The 21,772-nt window shown below is 38.7% G+C and overlaps 1 protein-coding gene across 1 annotated transcript in view; it reads left to right on the top strand.

Annotated features, from left to right (window-relative positions):
- Positions 1-21,772, top strand: part of LOC150085915 (cytochrome P450 3A8-like) — a 59,423-nt gene that overhangs the window by 25,841 nt on the left and 11,810 nt on the right. Inside the window, exons 5-10 of the mRNA XM_090374296.1 lie at positions 8,516-8,632; positions 8,788-8,876; positions 9,450-9,595; positions 12,266-12,381; positions 18,004-18,130; positions 19,184-19,344. Coding sequence (XP_090230422.1) covers positions 8,516-8,632; positions 8,788-8,876; positions 9,450-9,595; positions 12,266-12,381; positions 18,004-18,130; positions 19,184-19,344 — 756 coding nt within the window. The remainder of the gene's footprint in view (positions 1-8,515; positions 8,633-8,787; positions 8,877-9,449; positions 9,596-12,265; positions 12,382-18,003; positions 18,131-19,183; positions 19,345-21,772) is intronic.

Raw genomic sequence — 21,772 nt, forward strand, 5'->3', positions numbered from 1 at the left:
GGGATAAATCTGCACTAAATAAAGAAAATTTTTTGCAATTGTACCATGCAGTGGTGGAGCAGTTTCCAAACTTCATTGTAGTTCATACAGATGGGTCAAAGAATGACACCCACGTTGGAATCGCCGCAGTTTTCCCGAACATAACATTAGCCTACAAACTGCCACATGAGTTCAGTATCTTTTCTGCTGAACTAATGGCAATTCAGGTTGCACTGAAGCATATCGAGTCCTCCAATATTGAAAGCAGCATAATATTCTCTGATTCTCTAAGTGCACTTCAAGCCCTGGAAAACACCATGAACATCACCCACCCTGTCGTTAAAGAAATAACAAACTCTTTATATACCTTATCTGAACTTAGAAAAACCATACACTTCTGTTGGGTCCCAGGACATATGGGAATTCCAGAAAATGAATTAGCGGACAGTGCCGCAAAAACGGCCGACTTACCACCTGATGTACAGTGGAGAGTTCCACATCACGATTATAGACAAATAATACAGGAAAAATGCATGTACCAGTGGCAATCAACATGGCAAAATCAACTTGAAAATAAGCTTCGAAGTATCAAGCCAAAACTTGAGCAATGGCCTTCAAGCCTCAGTGCAATTCGACAACAGGAGGTAATACTAGCTCGTCTCCGAATAGGTCACACTAATATTACTCATGGTTATCTTTTAAGAGGGGAGAATCACCCCCAGTGTGATCACTGTAAAACAGTACTTTCAGTGAAACATATCCTTGTGGAATGCGCAAAATTTGCAATAGAACGCCAGAATATCTTCACTCCAGCCACAACTGAAGACCCACTAACACTTGTTTCACTTTTGGGCAATAAAACAAATGTCTCAAAGATTTTTACTTTTCTCAAAGCGATCAATGTATACCACCTCCTTTAGCTAGTCAAAAATCAGTCTCCTGACCCTCGATCTATAACGAAATAGCAGAAATACTAACCTATGTATGGCGCACTATGGCCATAGATGCCCATGCGCCAAAAAAATCCCCAACCAAACAAACAAACAATCAACATCGAGAATATCTTTGTGTCCAACTATTAAAAGCAACTCATTATTGATGCGGGAAAGATCACACAAGATCTACTGTACAGCATGTAGACCATTGTTAACGCTATAGAGTAAGTTGAACGGCGGAAGATAGCAGCCCTGAATGAGGAAGAAGTAGAAGGCCCTTACGAAAACATCCTACCAGAATATAAAGAAGTAAGTGCCAAGTTAGAATAAGCACACTATAGATTATTGGAAGGACTATAGGGAGATAATAAGAAAATTAAAGAGGAAGGTCATATGATTAATATACCCTAAGACATATATGTATATGTAGATGAGTTGAGTATTGTTATTAGAACATAGTAATGAATAGAGAAATAGAAGGAGATGGTCAAATTAAATATGAATGAACGGATGTAAAGTAGCTATATTAGACGGGTTAAATCAAAGAGATAATTAAGGTGAATACTAGCATATAAGATGATCCAAATGTATTATGGCGACTAAGACAGAAAAGGTTTTGTGTTTAGTGCAGGTATAAAGCAGATAATTAGGATGAATACTAGTATATAAGATAGTTCCAATTGTATTATGGTAACTAAGCCAGAGGAAGTTTGTGTTTAGTGCAGCTATAAATTAAATTGTATAAGAAGTCGAATAGGGAATTGAGTGTGATCCTAAATGGTTATACATTAGAGAAGCTATAATAATGGAGATTCGTGGAAAGTGTTAAGTATCCTTGTTCTAACTAAATGATGTATATGATTATCAATTTATATAACGGAACAGTTCATTTAATGTACCATATACAAATGTTGTGTTATCTTACCATATAATGTGCGCAATTATTTTTATCTTCATTTCATGTATATATATGTAATAAAGAATTGTATATAGCCTTGAATGGACTTGTAACTAATCAATTTGAATACACAAGCCTAGTCCGAAGGAGGAATTTTACTTAATACAACAATTCTCAAGAATCTGACAGGAAAGAATAAATATGCATAAGAACCCGACTCTCCTGTGAGGTACACGAGTCAGAATGCGAAATGTGGGATAAGGAAACGAGAATAGAGTAACGGTTTAAACAGAATATAGGCATTCTTACAAGTTACAGAAATAGAAAAATTAAAATAAAATTACAAAACAAACAAATCTCCCACACCATGATAAAGATGCATCACTGACAAAGATGGAAGGCCCCGGGTGCCAAGCGTTCCGTGGCCAAGCGATTTGTAGTGCATTTCTAAAAGCGATTTCTGCAAAGAGTATTTGAGCAAACAGATTCTATTTTTGTTTCAAAAACCGTTTTCTTGATTTCTTTGTATATCCAAGTAGCACTTTCACTCTACAAGAAGTAGGGAAAGGCCCAGAAAGGGAATCCACCTTTCTGTTTTTTTTTCTATAAATACTAATTACTAACCCAACCGCTTGGTCACCTCGTGGCACTGCTCCTGCCTCCCCGTGGCGGGGCCGGTAACCTGGGTGGAAAAGATAATCCCCCAGGGCCAAAAGGAGCCATCATGGATTCTACAAATTTTCCACCCTTAGAGCCTTCAAGCTCAAGACCAGAATATGGTAACGAAGACAAGGAAAATAGCCAACCCAAAAGGCTTCGAACAGAAACACACTGTTCAGATATTCCCAATTTTTTGGTGATGCACTCTCTGTCTACCCAGCCTGTGGGTAAGTTATCTCCGTTCGTGATTCAAAGACATCTAGAATCTATTGCAGGATCACCAAAAATGGTAAAGCGACTCCAATCCGGAGATCTCCTGATTGAAACAGCCACCACAAAACATTCGGAGTGGCTATTAAAGACAACGACATTTGGTGGGTTGCCAGTATCTGTTACTCCCCACAATACCTTAAATTCATCAAAGGGTGTCATCACAGAATGGGACTTAATTACTGTGTCTGAGGAAGAATTAGTACAAGAACTTAGCAACCAAAAGGTAATCAGCGCTAAAAGAATAATGACAAAAAAAGATGGAAATCTCATTCCAACTCGTTCCATCATTTTAACTTTTAGTACTCCTGATTTGCCATCCTCAGTAAAAGCTGGATATTTAAACTGCCGAATTCGTCCATACATCCCAAATCCTCTTCGCTGTTTTAAATGCCAGAAATATGGCCATTCACAGCAGGCATGCAGAGGTGACGCCATCTGCCCTATTTGTGGAGCAAAGGATCATACGCAGGCAGATTGTCCAGCCGCAATTCCCATCTGCCCCAACTGCAAAGGCAATCACCCCGCATTTTCTAAAACATGTGAAATGTGGAAAACAGGTAGGAATATCCAAAAATATAAAGTAGAACACAAAGTCACATATCCTGAGGCACGCAGACAAATAATGCTGACCATGCCAAGTCCATCTTATGCCTCTCGAACCCGAAGTTTTCATACAACTGCAATTCAAACAGATGTGTCGATACCGCCCAACGTCTCGCTAGCTAATTGGGTTAAAGCAACCATATCAACCACAGGAAAAGAAAATTCTAAAACGAAAACCAGCAATGCCACCAACACCCCAATTAGTATCCCAAATGATACTGAGACAGTCTCAAATGACACAGAAAAATTCCCAATTGAGACTCGGACAGTTCTGCATAACAAAGAAAAACTTAAAACTGCTAAAGATAAGAATAAACCTGAATCATCAGCCAGTAGTATGGAAGTAGATGTAAACCCAGATCATGAAGAACCCATACTAGAACTTCATGCAAATGACACGATGGATACTGGACGCCCTACTTTCCCGAAAAAAGACCGAAAAAAATCCTCTTCAAACAAAAAACAGTCAGATGATTCATCCTCAACTAAACCAAAATGAACCACAACATCTTACAATGGAATTGCAGAGGCTTTCGTTCCAACACAGACGATATTCAATACCTAATTAACCAATATTCTCCGGTTGCCTTTTGTTTACAGGAAACGTACCTAACCACACAAATTTCTCCTTCGATAAAGAACTATTGGATTTATCGAAGAGATCGAAATACTGCTAACGCTGCCCATGGTGGTGTGGCAATACTAGTAAATTCAAAGATCCCATCTAAACATATCCCACTCCAAACTGAAATAGAAGCTGTTGCTGTTCGTATAACTCTCCATGGTACAGTAACACTAGTCTCAGTCTATCTACCACCAAACTGTACTTGCTCTTTAAAAGATCTCGAAGACCTCTTTATACAGATACCTCCACCTTTCTGTATATTAGGGGACTTTAACGGGCACCACCCATTATGGGGCTCTACTAAATTGGATAGACGAGGTAGACTAATTGAAAGTTTTTTGGAGGCACTAAATCTCACTGTACTCAATACAGGTGCACCGACACACGTACAGCTCCCAGCAGGACACACCTCAGCAATAGATCTCTCAATTTGTTCACCAGTACTAGCCCCAACCATAGAGTGGTATGTAATAAACGATCCCATGGGCAGTGACCATTTTCCAATAGTATGCAACTTTCTGAAAGCAAAGACTCCTTCATTTCAACCCAGCAGAAAGTGGAAATTTGTCCGAGCAGACTGGGCAAAATTTCAGTCATCAATTGACCTTGATGAGGAAAAAATCCGCCTCCAGCATATTGATGATGTGACAGAATACATCACGTCGCATCTTCTAAATGTGGCTAAAGACACGATACCACTATCAAATCCGCCGGGCCGAAAGCACTATAATTACTGGTGGAATGACAAATGCACCACAGCAAAGAGAGCAAAAAATAAAGCCTGGAATTTGTTTCGGCAGTGCCCAAGCACAGTCAATCTCATTAATTATAAGAAATTAAGGGCAAAAGCACGCTTTATACAAAAGCAAGCAAAGAAAGAATCCTGGACCCGGTTTGCATCCACTTTTCACAGAAATACTGATCCCAAAATAATTTGGAAAAGAATTAGACAGCTGTCTGGTAAGTTTCCTACCATACCTTCTCCAATCCTCTCCTGGAATGGGCAAGATATATCTAATCCTGTAGATATAGCCAATGCTTTGGGCAATATTTTTGCAGAAATCTCAGCAACATCAGCATATACTAGCTCATTCCAAAGAATTAAAAACACTAAAGAAAAGCATGGTATTAATTTTGAAACTTCAAACCTTCTCCCATATAATAAACCTCTGCAATATTCTGAACTATTACATGTCATTAGAACAGCCCGCAATGGTGCTGCTGGACCAGATGGGATTTATTATGTCATGTTACAACATCTTAATGACAAAGCTTTGCGCCTCCTCCTAGTCTTTTACAATCGTATATTTTTAGAAAATGTTTTTCCAGTTTCTTGGCATCACTCTACAGTTTTGGCATTCCTAAAACCTGGAAAAGATCCATCCAACCCATATAGCTATAGACCCATATCTCTCTCAAGCTGCCTCAGTAAAATCCTTGAGAAAATTATCCACAGAAGACTCATCTGGATCATCGAGTCGGAAGAGCTAATGAGCGGTAGTCAATATGGCTTTCGTCAAAACAGGTCATGCTTAGACCTTATGGTCAAGGCTGAATTTGCCATCCGTAATGCTTTTGTCAAACATGAACATCTAGTAATGGTTTCAATAGACATAGAGAAGGCATTTGATACCACCTGGAGGCATGGTATACTTAGTGATCTGTACTTTCTCGGACTACGTGGCAACCTTCCTGTGTTTATTAAGAACTTTCTACATACTAGATCATTTCAAGTTCGATACCAACATGCCCTCTCTTCAACTTTCATTCAAGAAGAAGGTGTTCCACAGGGATCAGTATTGAGTGCCACTCTTTTTGCTATTAGAATTGATTCCATCACCAAACAGCTTCCAAACACAATTGAGACATATCTATATGCAGATGACCTTTCCATCTCCTGCCATTCCCAAAACATGAGATCTATTGAAAGACAGCTTCAAATTTCACTAAATAAAATACAACAATGGGCCAGCCTCAACGGCTACCGACTCTCTCAGCAGAAAACAACTGCAATTCATTTTTGCAGACAACGAAAACTTCATCCGGATCCTGAACTTCAAATTTCCAATGTCTCCATCCCAATCGCTACTAACATCAGATTTCTAGGATTAATCCTTGACCACAAATTAAATTTTCTAGATCATATTAAAAATGTACGGACTTCCTGTCTGAAAAAGATAAACATACTCAGAGCGTTATCTGCCCGAACGTGGGGTGCAGATCGTACCTCCCTGCTTCGGTTGTACAAGGCATTAATCAGATCCCGTCTCGATTATGGTGCTCCAATCTATGATTCTGCCAGAAAGAGTGCATTACGCTGGCTTGATCCTATTCAACACAGTGCTTTGAGAATTGCAATTGGTGCGTTCAGAACGTCGCCAGCACATAGTCTCTACATAGAAGCTCACGAGCCCCCACTAACTTTACGCAGGAAAACACTGTTGTTGAAATATGCTGTCAAGATACAAAGTTGTGCCTCTCATCCCGTTCAGTCATACCTTTTAAACCCACCATTAGAAAACCTATACAGAAACAAACCCAGCATAGTTAAACCAGTTGGTCTTCGCCTTCTTGAAGTGGTGCAGGTTTGGAATATTTCCATCCGGAAAGTACAGCAGATACCAACCTTTGCTCAACCACCATGGGCTCCTCCTCCTCTTCCAACATGTGACACTTACCTCTGCCAATGGAGAAAGAATACTTTGCAAGCAACAAACTTCAAACAAATTCATGATTATCACATTCAAAGATATATTGATTTCTACCAAATTTATACAGATGGCTCTAAATCTAATTCAAATGTTGGAGCAGCTGCAGTGTTTCCAAATGCAGTTGTATCAGTATCCCTTCCATCAGATTTTAGTATATTTTCTGCTGAATTGTATGCAATAAAACTTGCTTTAGAAAATCTCTGTTCCGACTGTTCTTTAAAATCTGTTATTTATACTGATTCCCTCAGCTCAATCATGTCACTAAGTAATTGCGAAGATAAAGTTCACCCTGTTCTAGATGAAATCAGAAGCTTGTTACTACAAATCAAAAAACGTCAACAACGGGTTGCTTTTTGTTGGATACCCGCCCATTCCGGTATTTTAGGCAATGAACTGGCTGATAAAGCTGCAAAAAATCCAACTACCTTTGATTTAACCAATATCCCTGTTCCAGCATCAGATTGTGTACTAACCGTTCATGCTGCTTGCCTATCACAATGGACAGCACTCTGGCACTCTCAGACTAATAATAAACTCTTTCAGTTTAAACAAGATCCGAAAATTTGGCGTTCCAGTGTTCGTACATCGAGACGAGAAGAAGTAGTCCTTTCAAGGGCAAGAATAGGTCATACTCATCTGACACATCTTTATTTACTCACAGGAGGTGATCCACCACAGTGTACACATTGCTCTAACATCTTGACTGTTAGACATATTCTAATTGACTGCCCCTACTATAAACAACACAGAGCTACATCCTTGATCTCACTGATAAATAATAGTAAACCAATAACTCTTGAAAATCTCATTGGTGATAAAGCAAATATTTCTGAATTTTTTGACTTCCTCAAGCAAACTGGACTTTTTAATAATTTCTGATTTAAAATTTTCTTTTGATTTTATGGAAATTCCTCATCTCCTAAAATAATAAGTGAATAGGCACATTATAGCCATAGATGCTTATGTGCCATTAAGCCTCCATAACAACAACAACAACAACAAAGATGGAACAAAGGGAAGAGGTGGTCCTCAGTAGGTGATATGGCCATCCCTAATTTCGATACACGCTTTGCACCGCCTGTCCATATTTAGAACAATGTTGTTGATAACTTCTTGGGGTAACATCGTCCATTCCTCTGTAAACGCCATCTTCATTTTTCATTATTAGTAAGCCAAGGATTACAGTCCATTCCTCTGTCAGCGCCATCTTCAGCTGGTGAACATTTTCTGCTGGGTGTTTAAGTGCCACTAAGCGTCTCTCCAGAGCGTCCCATATGTGTTCGATGGGATTTAGATCGTCGGAAACGGGCAGGCCAATCCATACGAACAATGTCCTCACTTTCCAAAAGCATATCAACAGTTGCAGTGCGATGGGATGTGGCGTTATCATCCATAAACACAAGCCAATGGCACCGCGGAACAGACACACATGGTTAAATATTACCTTAGTACAGTAGCATGCACCGGTTACAGTACCGCCTTCCAGTATCTGGAGTTGTGTACGTCCATCCACGATAACGCCTCCCCAGACGCGAACACCTCGACCGCCATATCGATCCCTTTCAGTGATGTTTGCGGGGTGATACCGTGTGCCAACCTCTTGCCAGATTAGTTAACGTCCAGAATCGCTGCTGAAATTGAATCTACTTTGATCAGTAAAGAGTACCTTAAGTAAAGATTTTGTGGTTGTAACCTTTAGAAATAGTGTTGGTCCTTAAGTTTTGCACACCAATGTATGTTTTTTTTTAATCAATAGGAAGCTATCTTCCTGAAGAAGTTATCAGCTGTAAACTACTTCTAATTTTCATAATTCTATCACATTTTTTTTCAGGCTTTATCGTTTGGAGATAAAACTGTAAATAAGATGCTTTCTTTGCAAGAAGGTGAGCAGTGGAAGAGAATACGAAGTATCATGTCCCCAGCGTTCACAACAGGAAAGATGAAGAGGGTAATGCTATTCCTTAAATATATATTTTCAGATTGAGCTCTTTTTGAATAATAGATTCGTGGTGAATTAACATTGGAGCTTCAATACTGAAATTGATTTTCGAAACTGATAAATGATTCAGTTTTATTTATTAAATGATTTTTCCCTTCATTTAGATGGCAATGGTTATTTGCGACTGTAGTGACACCTTAATACAGAATTTCATGAAAGCGGCAAAGGAAAAGAAATCAGTTGACTGTAAGAAGTAAGTCAATCATTAATATATAACTTATTTTCTACGCTTAAACGCTTTACAGAGCCTACAAAGGAAAAACCTAAATCACGTAATTTTTATATATATATATATTTTTTTTATTATTATATTTTTATTATATTTATTTTTATATTTTCAAATGAAAACCTGTTTTAGATCTGATGTAATCTATGAAGGTTAGCACGCGATGAGCCTAACAAGGACACACATCTATTTGGGATTTTGTTATTTTATTATTTTATTTATTTATTATTATTATTTTCTGATTAAAAATTATGCCTAGCGCCGCATTGCTATCCTGGTAAAAACAAAAGAAAACACAATCATTGGTGGATTTACTGCTTGTAGTATGGGAAACAGAATACCACAGCCGCAGCTCATGGTCAAGAATGAAATCTGTCGAAATGACACCACCATCTTACCATCGACCATCTTAGCTGTAAGAAATGTGCCAATCAGGGTTATTTCAGTGCACTGTTCTAATTATATTTTAGAACTAAATTGTGATGGATCTGTGCAAACTGTCTGAACTAATTTTTACTATTATTACTCTTCCTTCTTTAGGTTATTCGGAGCGTTTACTATGGACGTTATAAGCAGCAGTGCCTTTGGTATAAAGATCGACTCCCACAATGATCCTAACAACCCCATGGTAACAAATGCTAGGAAATTGTTCAGTAGGGATATCTCCGTGTTCGTCTTGATTGGTTGTAAGTGTGGCGTACATGTATGTGTGTGTGTGTGTATATATATAATATATCTCCCTTTAAGATTTAGAAAAGCTACTTGTCTTCAGATCGTAAGGATTCATTAATATTAGCAGAGTGGCTCACTGACGAAACTGGAGATAGAATCCCGATAAATGTTAGCGAAATTATTCCTGAAGTTTCTCTCAGAATATTTTGAATGATTTCTCATGAGAAAAATCTACAGCGAGACAAATTTAGTAAAGGTCACAAAGGAAAACTCGATGATTGGACAGAATATGTACATTAATGGCAGCTGCCACAAACCAAACAAAATTTCCACACGGTAGCAGCAAAATAAATTTAATTTCATAAATTTATTATTTATAATTATTTAAATTTTATAAATTTATTATTATGTAAATTGAAATTAAAGTAAGACTGGGAAAAGTATAATTGTTGGTCGCTTGAAACTACACTGGTGTTCAAAAAAAGTGCATGTGATACAATTTCTTACAAATTGTATCACATAAGATTGGCACGCGTAGGTGATGACGTAATATTGCATCAGCTGTTACTTTCAGCTATATAAGCACGCTCTGCAAGGGTTGCAGTTATTCTTTGCTTGTGCCAGGATCGCGAGTTACGTGCAGTTGATGCCACAAAGAAAAAGCGCTATTGTTTCTTTACGGGAGGAAGGATGTTCTTCCCGTCATATTGTTTATAGAGTGTCTTTTAATCAGTTTACAGTGAGTAGATTTCTTTCCAAACTCAAGAATACTGGTTCTGCTGATAAGAAAAAAGGAACCGGATGCAAACAAGTCTCTACGCCAAAACAGGACCGTGTTTTGAAGCGCTTATGCCTTAAAAACCGTAAAGCATCTTCGTCTGAGCTGAAAAAAGAATGGGAAGAACATACACGAATGGTATGTTCAATAACAGTGCAATAACAGTCAGAGGATGCCTCTTCAAAAATGTACTTTTTGTCCTAAGAAGAAGCCCCTCCAAACACAAAAAATGAAAAAGGCCGATTAATTTGGTGTAAGGAGCGTGTCAAATGGACCCCGAGCAGTGGAAGTCAGTTATTTTCTCGGATGAGAAGAAATTCAACCTGCATGGCTCTGATGGGAGACAAAAGATTGGCCGTAGACGTGGTGAAGAATACCATCCAGACTGTATGGTGTCTACAGTGAAATTCCCTACCAGCCAAATGATATGGGGGTGCATTTCGTATCGCTGAACAAGTCACCTACAATTTATAAAAGGTTCAATAAATGCCAGTGGATGCTCTGGCTATATTGAAAGGCAAATTGCTGCCATCCACTAGAGACCATTTGAACCTGCCAAGTAGCTGCATCTTTCAGGACGACTCTGCTCATTGTCATCGTGGGAATAGTGTAAGTAAGCACTTTTGTAGTTACTTTAGCTTCATTTCTGCATTAGGGGTTTGACAGAATGTGTTCACATTTGTTACAGGTGAAAAAATGGTTGGAAGAACGGTCCATTACAACTGTTAGCTGGCCAGGAAACAGCCCGGACCTCAATCCTATAGAGAACTGTTGGCATCGTGTGGAATCTGCAATTGCCAGAAAGAAACTAAAGACCTTTCGTGAACTTCAGGAAGCCATAATTCGTGTTTGAAACCACGAACTATCAGTTGATTATCTTCAGAAATTGAACTTGTCAATGCCTCGACGGTGTGCTGCTGTCATCAGGGCCAGAAGCGGTTTAGTACTTCTGATAATATTTCAGCCATAATTGTCGTGTTTACCAAAACTGCAGTATAAAGGTTGCAAATGCTCATTTTGGAATATTTTGAGAGCACCTGTCATATATTACTTAGCTTTGCCTTAACTATTAATAAATATCTTTTGTTTACATTTCTATTTGTGATGTTAGTCATTAATGTAACATACCATCGCAAAATGGGTTAGAAATATGAAATTCCTAGGTGATGCACTTCCTTTGAACACCAGTGCATAATTTGTTTTATCTCTCATGTATGGTAATTACAGCGGTTTGATTTCATTTGATTTGAATTTTAATGGACGAAAACCACTACGGTTATTAATGTTGTTATCGTAATAAGGTTTCAAGAGCATCAACGGCTGCGTCCATATTGTTCCGTGTATACTGTCTGTAATGAGGTCGATTTTCTGTTTGCTGGAGGAAAAACCCGAGTTTTCGGGAGAAAAAACATGCTACCTTCGCCTGAGACCGACTAACTCTGCCACGTTGAAAAAAAGGCCCATAAAAATTCCTCGCGTCATCGACAGAACTCGAACTCTGGTCTTTTTCGCCCTGTGTGGGGGAGATCAGCGATCCTACTAACTGTGCTACCCACGAGGGACGGTTATCAAGGGCAAAATGACACCAGGACAAAATTACAATGGTCAACCTGAAAAGAGACTAGTTGCATTTCATCTTACTTTGTTTGCTGGTATCTGAAAACATCAAATGCAATGAAAAATCAATTTAACTGCTAGAGCTAAGTCGCGTTTATGTTTGGTAATAATAATATTGATATCAATTTGGCTATTTGGATTGCCTTTGTCCTAGTGTCATTAAGGGAAATGTCTCTTTATTTTTACCCTTTAAGATGTAAAAATTTTAAAGTTTTTTACATTTTTACCAAATTAAATTGACTATCGATACATAGTTATAATAAAATTTCTTTTATTGGTTTTTGCTTAGTTGTGTTTCCAATGTTTGGAAGATTATTGGGTCTGAACTTCTTGTCGAAGAAAGAAACGAGTTTCTTTCAGGATATAGTTCGGGAAGTAATTGACAACAGAAAGCAACAAATCAAGGTAAATCTTATATTGACGTATTTTTTCACAGTTCAGTGGCTTTTAGTAATCGATTTATTAATGTACAGACTTCCTTATTAATAAATAATAAACACGTTTTCATTAGAATGTTACTCTACTGACAAAACTGATAAACAAAACCCCTCTAAGTGGGCACCTGTACAAGGTGAGGGGATCTCCCAGTGATGCTGCTGAGCTTGCTGATTAACTTCACTGGGATTCAATGCTCATACCTTGGATCCAGGGTCACATTATTGGGATCCGGCGTGTGTAGCCTTGCATCGGGACCATGGAAACTCGGAAAGGGATGGGGACCGTGGTGAGTGAGCGGTCCGACCCTGATACACCACTCTTGCTCCTGCTTCGACAAGACAAGGTTTCACGGGTTCTTACTGTTAGGTTCAACTGCATTCCAATAGGGCTCCTTCCCTTTGGTCCTGGGACAAAGTGTAAAGTGTCTTAGTTGTCTGATGACACCAGGGGTTTCCCCCATCTCCGCGTTGTATTCTTTGTGAGTGACACAGAACTCTGTGGAGGCCAGAGGTTTAAAAGGTGTGTGGGGAGTGGTCTGTTTGTTTGTTATTTGGTTTTTAGGAGCATTAGCAACTAAGACCATATTGCTCCGGGATATGCGGTGGTCATTCCCTGACCTTTCAGCATCCTCCGTATTTGGTGGTCATGGGCTCGAACCACGGTCTGATCAAGAAGCGTGTGCTACGCACTGCTGCTCCTGCCCACCTGGCTACGGAGGTTCCTGGGAGTGGTCAGTTGTGTAGCGTTATGTTCTGTTGTTTCTCTGACCATTAAGCCGTTGGGACCCACCGTTGCCCACACTTTGCCACTAGGAGGCAGGTCAGGCACCCAGTAGATTATTTAAGTACTCTGGCAGGCTCCACCACCTAATTTCCAAGGATTTCAGTGGCAAGGCCTATAAAAGGGGTGGGGGACAGGGACAAAACTTCTTGGAAATGTTTGTATGACGCTGTAATAACTAACTTGGCGTCCCATTCACACAATCGGTACCAGCTAGTTCGCGAGTGGACGTTCCATCGTAGGGCTGCATGGTAGATACTTAGAGCATCAGAAAATTTTATTTTACTGATAAATAACTTAAACCCTTCTGTTTCTTCTGGGGACCAAAGGGGCCTCTACCTAATCGATCAAAAGTGTTGTCTGCTTTATCAAACGACATTACTCAGGCAGGCCTTAATGATTTCATTACAGAGTACAGAGTATCTTCGAGTCTAACGGCACCAGCGATTTACCCCATCTCAGCGTATGTTCTTTGTATCGAGGACAGTACGCTGTCAATGCCAGAGGTTTAAAAGTGTGTGTGGGTCATGTGTTGTGTAATATGTTGTGCCCCTTGTTCATCTGGATTGTTAGCCGCCAGACCCCTGACGGGACCTGACGTTTACGTACTCCGCCACGTGGAGGCCAGCCAGTTGTTCCCTTAAAGTTTGCTCTGGCAGGTCCTGCCACCTACTTTCCTGATGATTTCATTAGGCAATTGCCGTCCACTTTTCTATTACTAGGAAATTTTTATATATGACCTGGTTGTGGCGCATTATAGCCATAGTTCCTAATGCGCCAATAAAATCCAAAAGAAACCAAACCAAAACATATGATTATACAATGAAACTGTCGTGGTTTAAGTGGAAAAATTGGATGAAATAAAAGATATTATTGAGCAGTATAAACCGGCCTGCATTTGCCTTCAGGAGACCCATCTAACACTTCAATCTTTACCCACATTTTAAAATTATACACTTTTCCGGAGAGACAGAAATGATAACAGAACTGCCAAAGGAGGAGTGGCAATTTTGATGAATACTAATATACCAGCTGAGCAAACAACATTAAAAACCAACTTAGAAGCAGTAGCTGTGAGCATAGCCATCGGAATTTCTATCACAATCTCGTCCCTTTATCTTCCACCAAATATTCCTCTCTCCAGATCGGAATTAAATGATCTTACTATGCAGCTTCAATCTCCCTATTGCCTTATGGGAGATATGAATGCCCCTCATCATCTGTGGGAATCTTCTCACACGGATAGTAGAGGTAACTTAATCGAAACTTTCCTAGATGATCAACAGCTGAATTTACTAAATACCGGATCTCACACTTATATCAGTTTGGGTATCACCTCTGCAATAGACTTAACAATATGTTCTCCATCAATTTATCCTAGTATAGAATGGTTCGTATTAAATGATCCTTACAACGGCGATCATTTTCCGATAGTATGTTCCATACAGACACAATCGACTCTTACAGAAGGAACCAGAACAATATGGAATTTTAAAAAAAGTTAATTGGAGTAAATATATGCAATTAATAAAACTGGATACGGGGATAAGCAATTAATAGAAACCCTGCCAATAGATGATGCTGTCTTATATATCAACGATCAACTGCTAGAAGCTTCCAAAGCTACAATACCTCAAATAAGTAAGGCAAGGCAGACACAGTACAACTCTTGGTGGAATGCAGAATGTGCAACAGCAAAAACAAAACAAAATCTTGCATGGAATAGGTTCTGGAAATATCCAACTACCCTCAATTTGATTGCATATAAAAAAGCCAAAGCTAAAGCGAGGAGAATTCAGAAAAAAGCACAGAAAAATTCTTGGATCATGTTTGCTTCCACACTTACTAGGAACTCGAGGCCTGGTTTGGTGTGGAAAAAAATTCGGATTTTAAGTGGAACATATCCAAGCACACAATCTCCAATATTCCATTGGAAACGGCAGGACATTTTTGTAACAGACCAGATATCAGAAATTCTGGTTGGATCTTTCGCTTCCATATCAGCAGTTACAAGCTACTGTACTGACTTTCAAAAATATAAAGAGCAAGCTGAACGGAGTAAGTTGAATTTCTCTATCAAGACATCTCATTCCTATAATCTACTATTTCTAAAAGAGGAATTACTTACAACCATTACAAAATTGCCTAATAGCGCACCAGGTCCCGATGGCATTTATTATACTATGATACAACACCTAAAATCTGATTGTCTGGAAATCTACTAGCTCTATATAATAGAATTTTTTTGAACAACCTGTATCCATCCATATGGCGGCATGCAATTGTCCTTGCATTTCCCAAACCCGGAAAAGATCCTTCCTATACATATAATTATCGCCCTATTTCATTGACCAGCTGCTTAGGGAAAATCCTTGAACGAATGGCGCAAAATAGACTTACATGGTTGTTGGAAAAACAGAATGTTTTATCACCCCACCAATTTGGATTTTCGAAAAATAGATCAACACTTGATCTACATGTCAAAGTAGAAACAAATATTTGAAACTCATTTATAAGAAAGCAGCATATAGTGATGGTGAATCTAGATCTTGGAAAAGCTTTTGACACAATGTGGAGATTCGGAATCCTACGAGATCTATTCCAGAGGACAACTTCCACAATTTATAGAAAAATTCCTTATTGACAGAACACTTCAGGTACAATATAAAGGCTGTTTATCTAAAATATATGTACAATAGGAAGGGTCCCCCAGGGTTCAGTATTAAGTGCAACCCTGTTTGCGCTGCGGGTGAACAATATCACAAAGGTTATACCACCATCATTGGAAATATATATGTATGCAGATGATCTTTCCATTTCATTTCAATCACAAAGCATGAACTCGATTGAACGACAGCTCCAATTATCCATAAACAAAATAGAAGCATGGATTAAAACTAATGGATATACAATATCTGAGAAAAAATCAGCTGTTATACACTTCTGTAAAACGTGTGGCCTTCTTACTGAACCGGTCTTATACTTAAATAAAATTGCTCTACCTGTTGTTCAAAATTTCTCCTTCTTGTGCTCTTAACATTAGACAGAAAACCAAACTTTCATGAACATATACTAAGACTTCGAACTAGTTGCCTCTCAAAATTTAACATCTTGCGCACAGTATCTTCAATGGCCTGGGAAGCTGACAGCTACACATTACTACAAATATATAAAACTTTGATTAGATCTCGTTTGGATTATGGACCTCCTGTATATGCTTCAGCAAGAAGGAGCATCTTACGTCGCCTAGATACCATTCACCATAATGCTCTCCGTATAGCTCTAGGAGCATTTAGAACTTCACCAATTTACAGCCTGTATGCAGATGCATCGGAACCCTTGCTGCACCTTCGACGAGATTATCTACTGTGCATGTATGCGGCACAAATATACAGTCAGCCATCACATCGAGATTGGTCCATTATTCACGATCCACCATGAACGAGTAATTATGATTGCAAGCCAAATGAAAATAAACCAGTAGACTGCGTCTCAGACACTTAGCTCGAGTTTGGAAAAAATACATTTCCAGCACATTTCTGCAGTAGATATAAACTCAGAACCTCCTTGGATTCCGACTGTGCCTTTATCCATATCACATCTTACAAACAGGAATGAAAAAGAGATCTCTCCAGTCGTTATATAGAAGCTCCATTAAACTAGCACTGGATGATATTACCGAGCATCAACTTCTACCTGCTCTAATCTATACTGACTCCCTCAGTGCAGTAGCAGCTTTACAGAATAGGAAATATTCCTCAAATTCCTGGATTCAGCATATCAAAAAACAACTCAGAGTTTTGCATAAAGCAAGAAAACAAGTGTCTCTCTGTTGGATTCCCAGCCATGTTGGAATCCCAGGAAATAATCACGCAGACCAAGCCGCAAAAAATCCAGATCTTAATGTACAAGATAACTTTCAGTTTGTACCATTTACAGATTATAGGGACGTATTTCGTACCAAATATACTTCCATTTGGAAACAACTTTGGAGGGACCAACCGTGCACTAAACTTCGCAGAATAAAAAAAGATCTATGTTCGTGCCAGTCTAGCTCAGGTACAAATAGACAGGAGGAAGTTATATTAACAAGATTGCGCATTGGGCATACCTTCCTCAATCACAAACATTTACTTCTAAGAGAAGATCCCCGGCTCTGCTCTGTCTGTCAGATACAACTTACAGTAAGCCACATCCTGATTGATTGTCCATCCTACTCAGCCGTTCGAACCACATCCTTCCAATCATTAGCAAACTTGCAAGCTCCTCTAACCCTTTTTGATATACTTGGTGACAAAGCAAACCTAAGTGAGCTCTTTATATATATTAAACATCTTGGAATAATAAATACACTTTGATATATCCATCCATGAATCACTAAAATGAACTTAGCGACTCTGACAGACACATATTGGCCACAGTTGGCCTTGTGTCGTGAAATTTTGATAACAACAACAACCTATTGTGAAAATTAAGTGAGTATTCATTGAACCCTGAAGTGTTGCTGCTGAAAAGGTTATTTAAGGAGTGGAAAAATGCTCAATGGAGATGTGTGCAAATTTTCATAGAGAAATGCATTATGAAAGGAGATCTTTAAGATAGTTATGATTCAAGAATTCAATTGGTGAAGAATTGAAATTGCTGAAAAAATGGTGTTATTTATAGTATAAGTTTCTTTGTGGTACATTTCTGATGCAATTCAAGCGATTTTTAACTGAATGAGATGTTTGATACTTAGTTAATCTAGTTTGCTTTTTTGAGTACAGAAATCAGTATAATTCATAAATTTGTTCTAAAATTGTTTTTCAGCCTAGAAATGACTTCCTGCAGATGATGATGGACGCAGCTAAGGAGACACAAACTGAAGACGTCGAGAACGCCGAAAATGGAACTGACAACGTTAAGCAGATGTTTCGTTATAAACCGCAGTACAAAGGTAGAATATGGGCATCCCAGATTTCTAAAGAGAATACTTTTCTGTAACAGAATAGAAACATATTTAAAAAACGCATAAGAAAGATATTGAATTTTAAGATGGCTGGAAACCATGGAAACATTAAGATGGATGAAACCTTTATAAGCTGGCTGGTTCTTGTCAAGGAAAGCGCAACATTTGGTTTCTTCGTTCCATAGTTATGTCGTTAAAAATAGGACCTATCCAAACATTACACAATTAGAGATTTTAAATTTGGCTGACATAATTTGTTTTGATCTATTGATTCTATGGATTAGCTTTTTACGTCTTAATAATTTACGTGTAGTCTTATTTCCGAGCCCTAAGTCAGAAAGCATTTCTCAGTCTATAAGTTATAAATAAATATGCAGCCATTATCAAACCACTGCAGGATGGAACCTTCCTCAACAATTCACGTTAGGGGAAATGGACCATAATCTGCCACGCGGGTCCAGTGCGGGTTGGCAGATTGACCTTATTTAGCAGTCAGGGCTTGAACCCCCGCCTACTTAAAGAGCGTGTGCTACTGCACTCCCGCTCCTGACCACTTGGCTACGGAGGCCTCTTTCATGATTCGATTCTGTGATCTGATAGACCGTGTATTGTCAGCATTTCGTGTTGAAAGGCACGAGTATTTTCTATTAATTTCAGTTAAAATTCGGCACGTAAATATTGAGCAAACCTCGTCCTTCTTTGATTCTAAGTATTAACTGCACAACCGTGCACGATTATGACAATTCGAACCCACTGTGTTTTGTTTAAAGTCGAGACAGTTCGAGTATTTTTAGACTTCGGCCAAATTTCTGCCTGTAGCAATGTTGTTGTATTATTGAAGTCGCGTGCCTTTCCCATGGCACACTTTTAATGATTCACTGGCGCTGCAGCCCTTATTACGAGCCTGTCGAAGGTGGCACAGCCTGTCGTTGGCTGTTTTATTTGTTTATTTATTTTATTTTTTTTTTTTCTAATATTACTTATAAACAGTTTAGCATTGTACGTAGTAAAATAAGACTGACACACGCTGTCCTCTTGCAGAACTGACTCACGATGAGTTGCTGGCTCAGTGTTTTCTGTTCTTCATCGCTGGATACGACACCACTGCATCTACGCTGTCTTTTGCTTCTTACCTCTTGGCCTTGAATCCACCTTGTCAGGAGAAGCTTATAGAGGAAGTGGACAGGACCTTCGACGAATATGTGCGTATGTTATGATTTCGCCTTTTATTTATTATTTTTTGAAAACGAAATGCACAAGGCATAATCCTTATGGGTTTTCATAATTAACTATATAGTACGGTGTAAATACACCATGAACTTGAACTACATATGTAGCGTAGAAGGCATCGTTTTAATTACATCTCATATTGTGGTTGCCTTCACGAGATAGCTGCTATTGCATTACTTCAAATAAATAACGCTTCTCTAGTAGATAAGACTACTGTTATTTATTTTCAGTGGTACCACCACCCAGATGATCGTTTCGAAGCTATTGGGCTTCGTCATCACTGGACGGGCAGATACACAAAGGATTGTCTTGTGCATTTCGTTTTCAAAATACATTACTACCACACCCTTTTGGCATCTCTCATATTGTGGATATAATTTCGCAACTGTGATGGCTTGTTGTATTACTTGGGTACCTGCCCGCCCACTGATGATAGACCAATAGTCTTGAAACGGTCGCCAGGGGAACCAGATAATCACGGAGTTTCCGAGAATAGGTAACAACAGCCTTCTCTACTGGGGAAGCGTTGCTTATTCGAGGAATTTATGAGTTTTTGAGTGGTGTGAGTTGAATAGTTACTGTCCCTTTCATTCTTCTGCATCGTTTCGCTTCCTCTTCCGCTCCTACTATAACTTTCCCTCTACTTTTTGCTTTTCTAAGTCTAATAGGGACAAGTGGATATTCGAGTAGATATTCACATACATACATACAAATAGCTTCGAAACGATCGTCTGGGTGGTGGTACCGCTGAAAATAAATAACAGTAGTCTTCTCTACCAGAGAAGCGTTATTTATTTGAAGTAATGCAATAGCAGCTATCTCGTTGTGAAGGCAACCACATTATGAGATACAATTAAAACTATGCCCTCTTCGCTACAGACATAGCTGAAGTTTATGGGTTAACTATGGTGTATTTACACCAATACTATATAGTTATTATTTTTTAAGTATTTGTTTCCTGTTGCAATCAAATACGAACCTACCAGCAATTCGATATTGACTCACATTAAAGCAAATAAGTAATATTTAAAAGGAATTTTTTGCATTAGGAATTTGTACGAAAATACTGGCCTATCTTGCGATTGGCTACAAAGCCAGTCGCAAGATAGGCAAAACGTTTTGTGACAATGGGAAATTGTGGGAGCGAAGTTGAAAAATATGTAATTAATGATATTGAAATTTCGCAAGATTATTCACTGAAAAAACTATCGAGCCTATAGGCTAGTAAAGCTCGTGGAGTTGATGGAATATACCTTATAATCTTAAGGGAGGCGGCAAGTGAATGCATCGAACCATTGAGGCTAATTATGCGAGCATCACTAGACTCTGGGGAGATTCCGTTGGATTGGAAAAGTGCAAATGTATCTCCCATACATAAGGGTGGCTCTAAGAGTGAAGTGGGAAATTATCCACCTGTCAGTCTGACTTCAGTGGTAGGGAAAATCAATGAGGCAATGATCAAGGGTGGAATTCAGGATCATTTGGATAGAATTGAAATTCTCAAGGATACTCAGCATGGTTTTGTAAAGGGAAAATCATGTTTAACAAATCTGGTTCGCTATTTCGAAAGAGTCACTCATGAGCTGGATTTAGGGAATAATTTCGACATTTTTTATTTAGATTTCAGCAAAGACTTTCACTGAGTCCCACATGAGTGGTTGCTTTATAAGCTGGAACGGGTTGGAATCACTGGGAAAATCCTTAGATGGATAGCAGGATGGCTTCAGGGCAGGAGGCAGAGGGTTGTTATAAATGGCTATTCCTCAGATTGGGTTGACGTAAGAAGTGGGGTTCCCCAAAGACCAATGTTGTTTTTAATTTTCATAAACGACATCGATGAGGGGATAGAGGGCGTGATGTCTAAATTTGCAGATGATGTTAAAATTGGTAGAGTAGTTAATGATCACTGTCAAGCTGAGATTCTTCAGGGAGACCTAGATAGACTTCAGGAATGGTCAGAAAAATGGCAGCTATGCTTTAATCCAACAAAATGTAAGCTATTACACCTAGGAAACAGTAATCCCAAAATATTTTTTATATTTTATATATTTTTATCGATTAGTAATTGTAAATTTCTAACTACCAGCATTTATTGACATCTTAAAATTAACTTAACGTAGATGCCACAGTTTCCTGTGCAATAAATATATGTACAGGAAACTGTCGAAACGTCAATGGCAATATATGTGGACTATTTCAGCGGATTGCGCTGAAATAGTGAAACGGTGTGGCATCCTGAAGAGATACGTCTCACATATATCTGCCGCTTACCCACTATTTTAAAATTAAATTTAAAAACTTTACTTTTAATTTTAAGTATAACAATGGACATTAACATAAAATTACCGTAGATATAAAGAGATAACCTCTTCCAAATGCAGAAACCTTGGATGGACGAAC

The sequence above is a fragment of the Mastigoproctus giganteus genome, chromosome 5 (genome assembly GCF_048544385.1).
Source record: "Mastigoproctus giganteus isolate SK-2022 chromosome 5, ASM4854438v1, whole genome shotgun sequence".
Lineage (NCBI taxonomy): Eukaryota > Metazoa > Arthropoda > Arachnida > Uropygi > Thelyphonidae > Mastigoproctus > Mastigoproctus giganteus.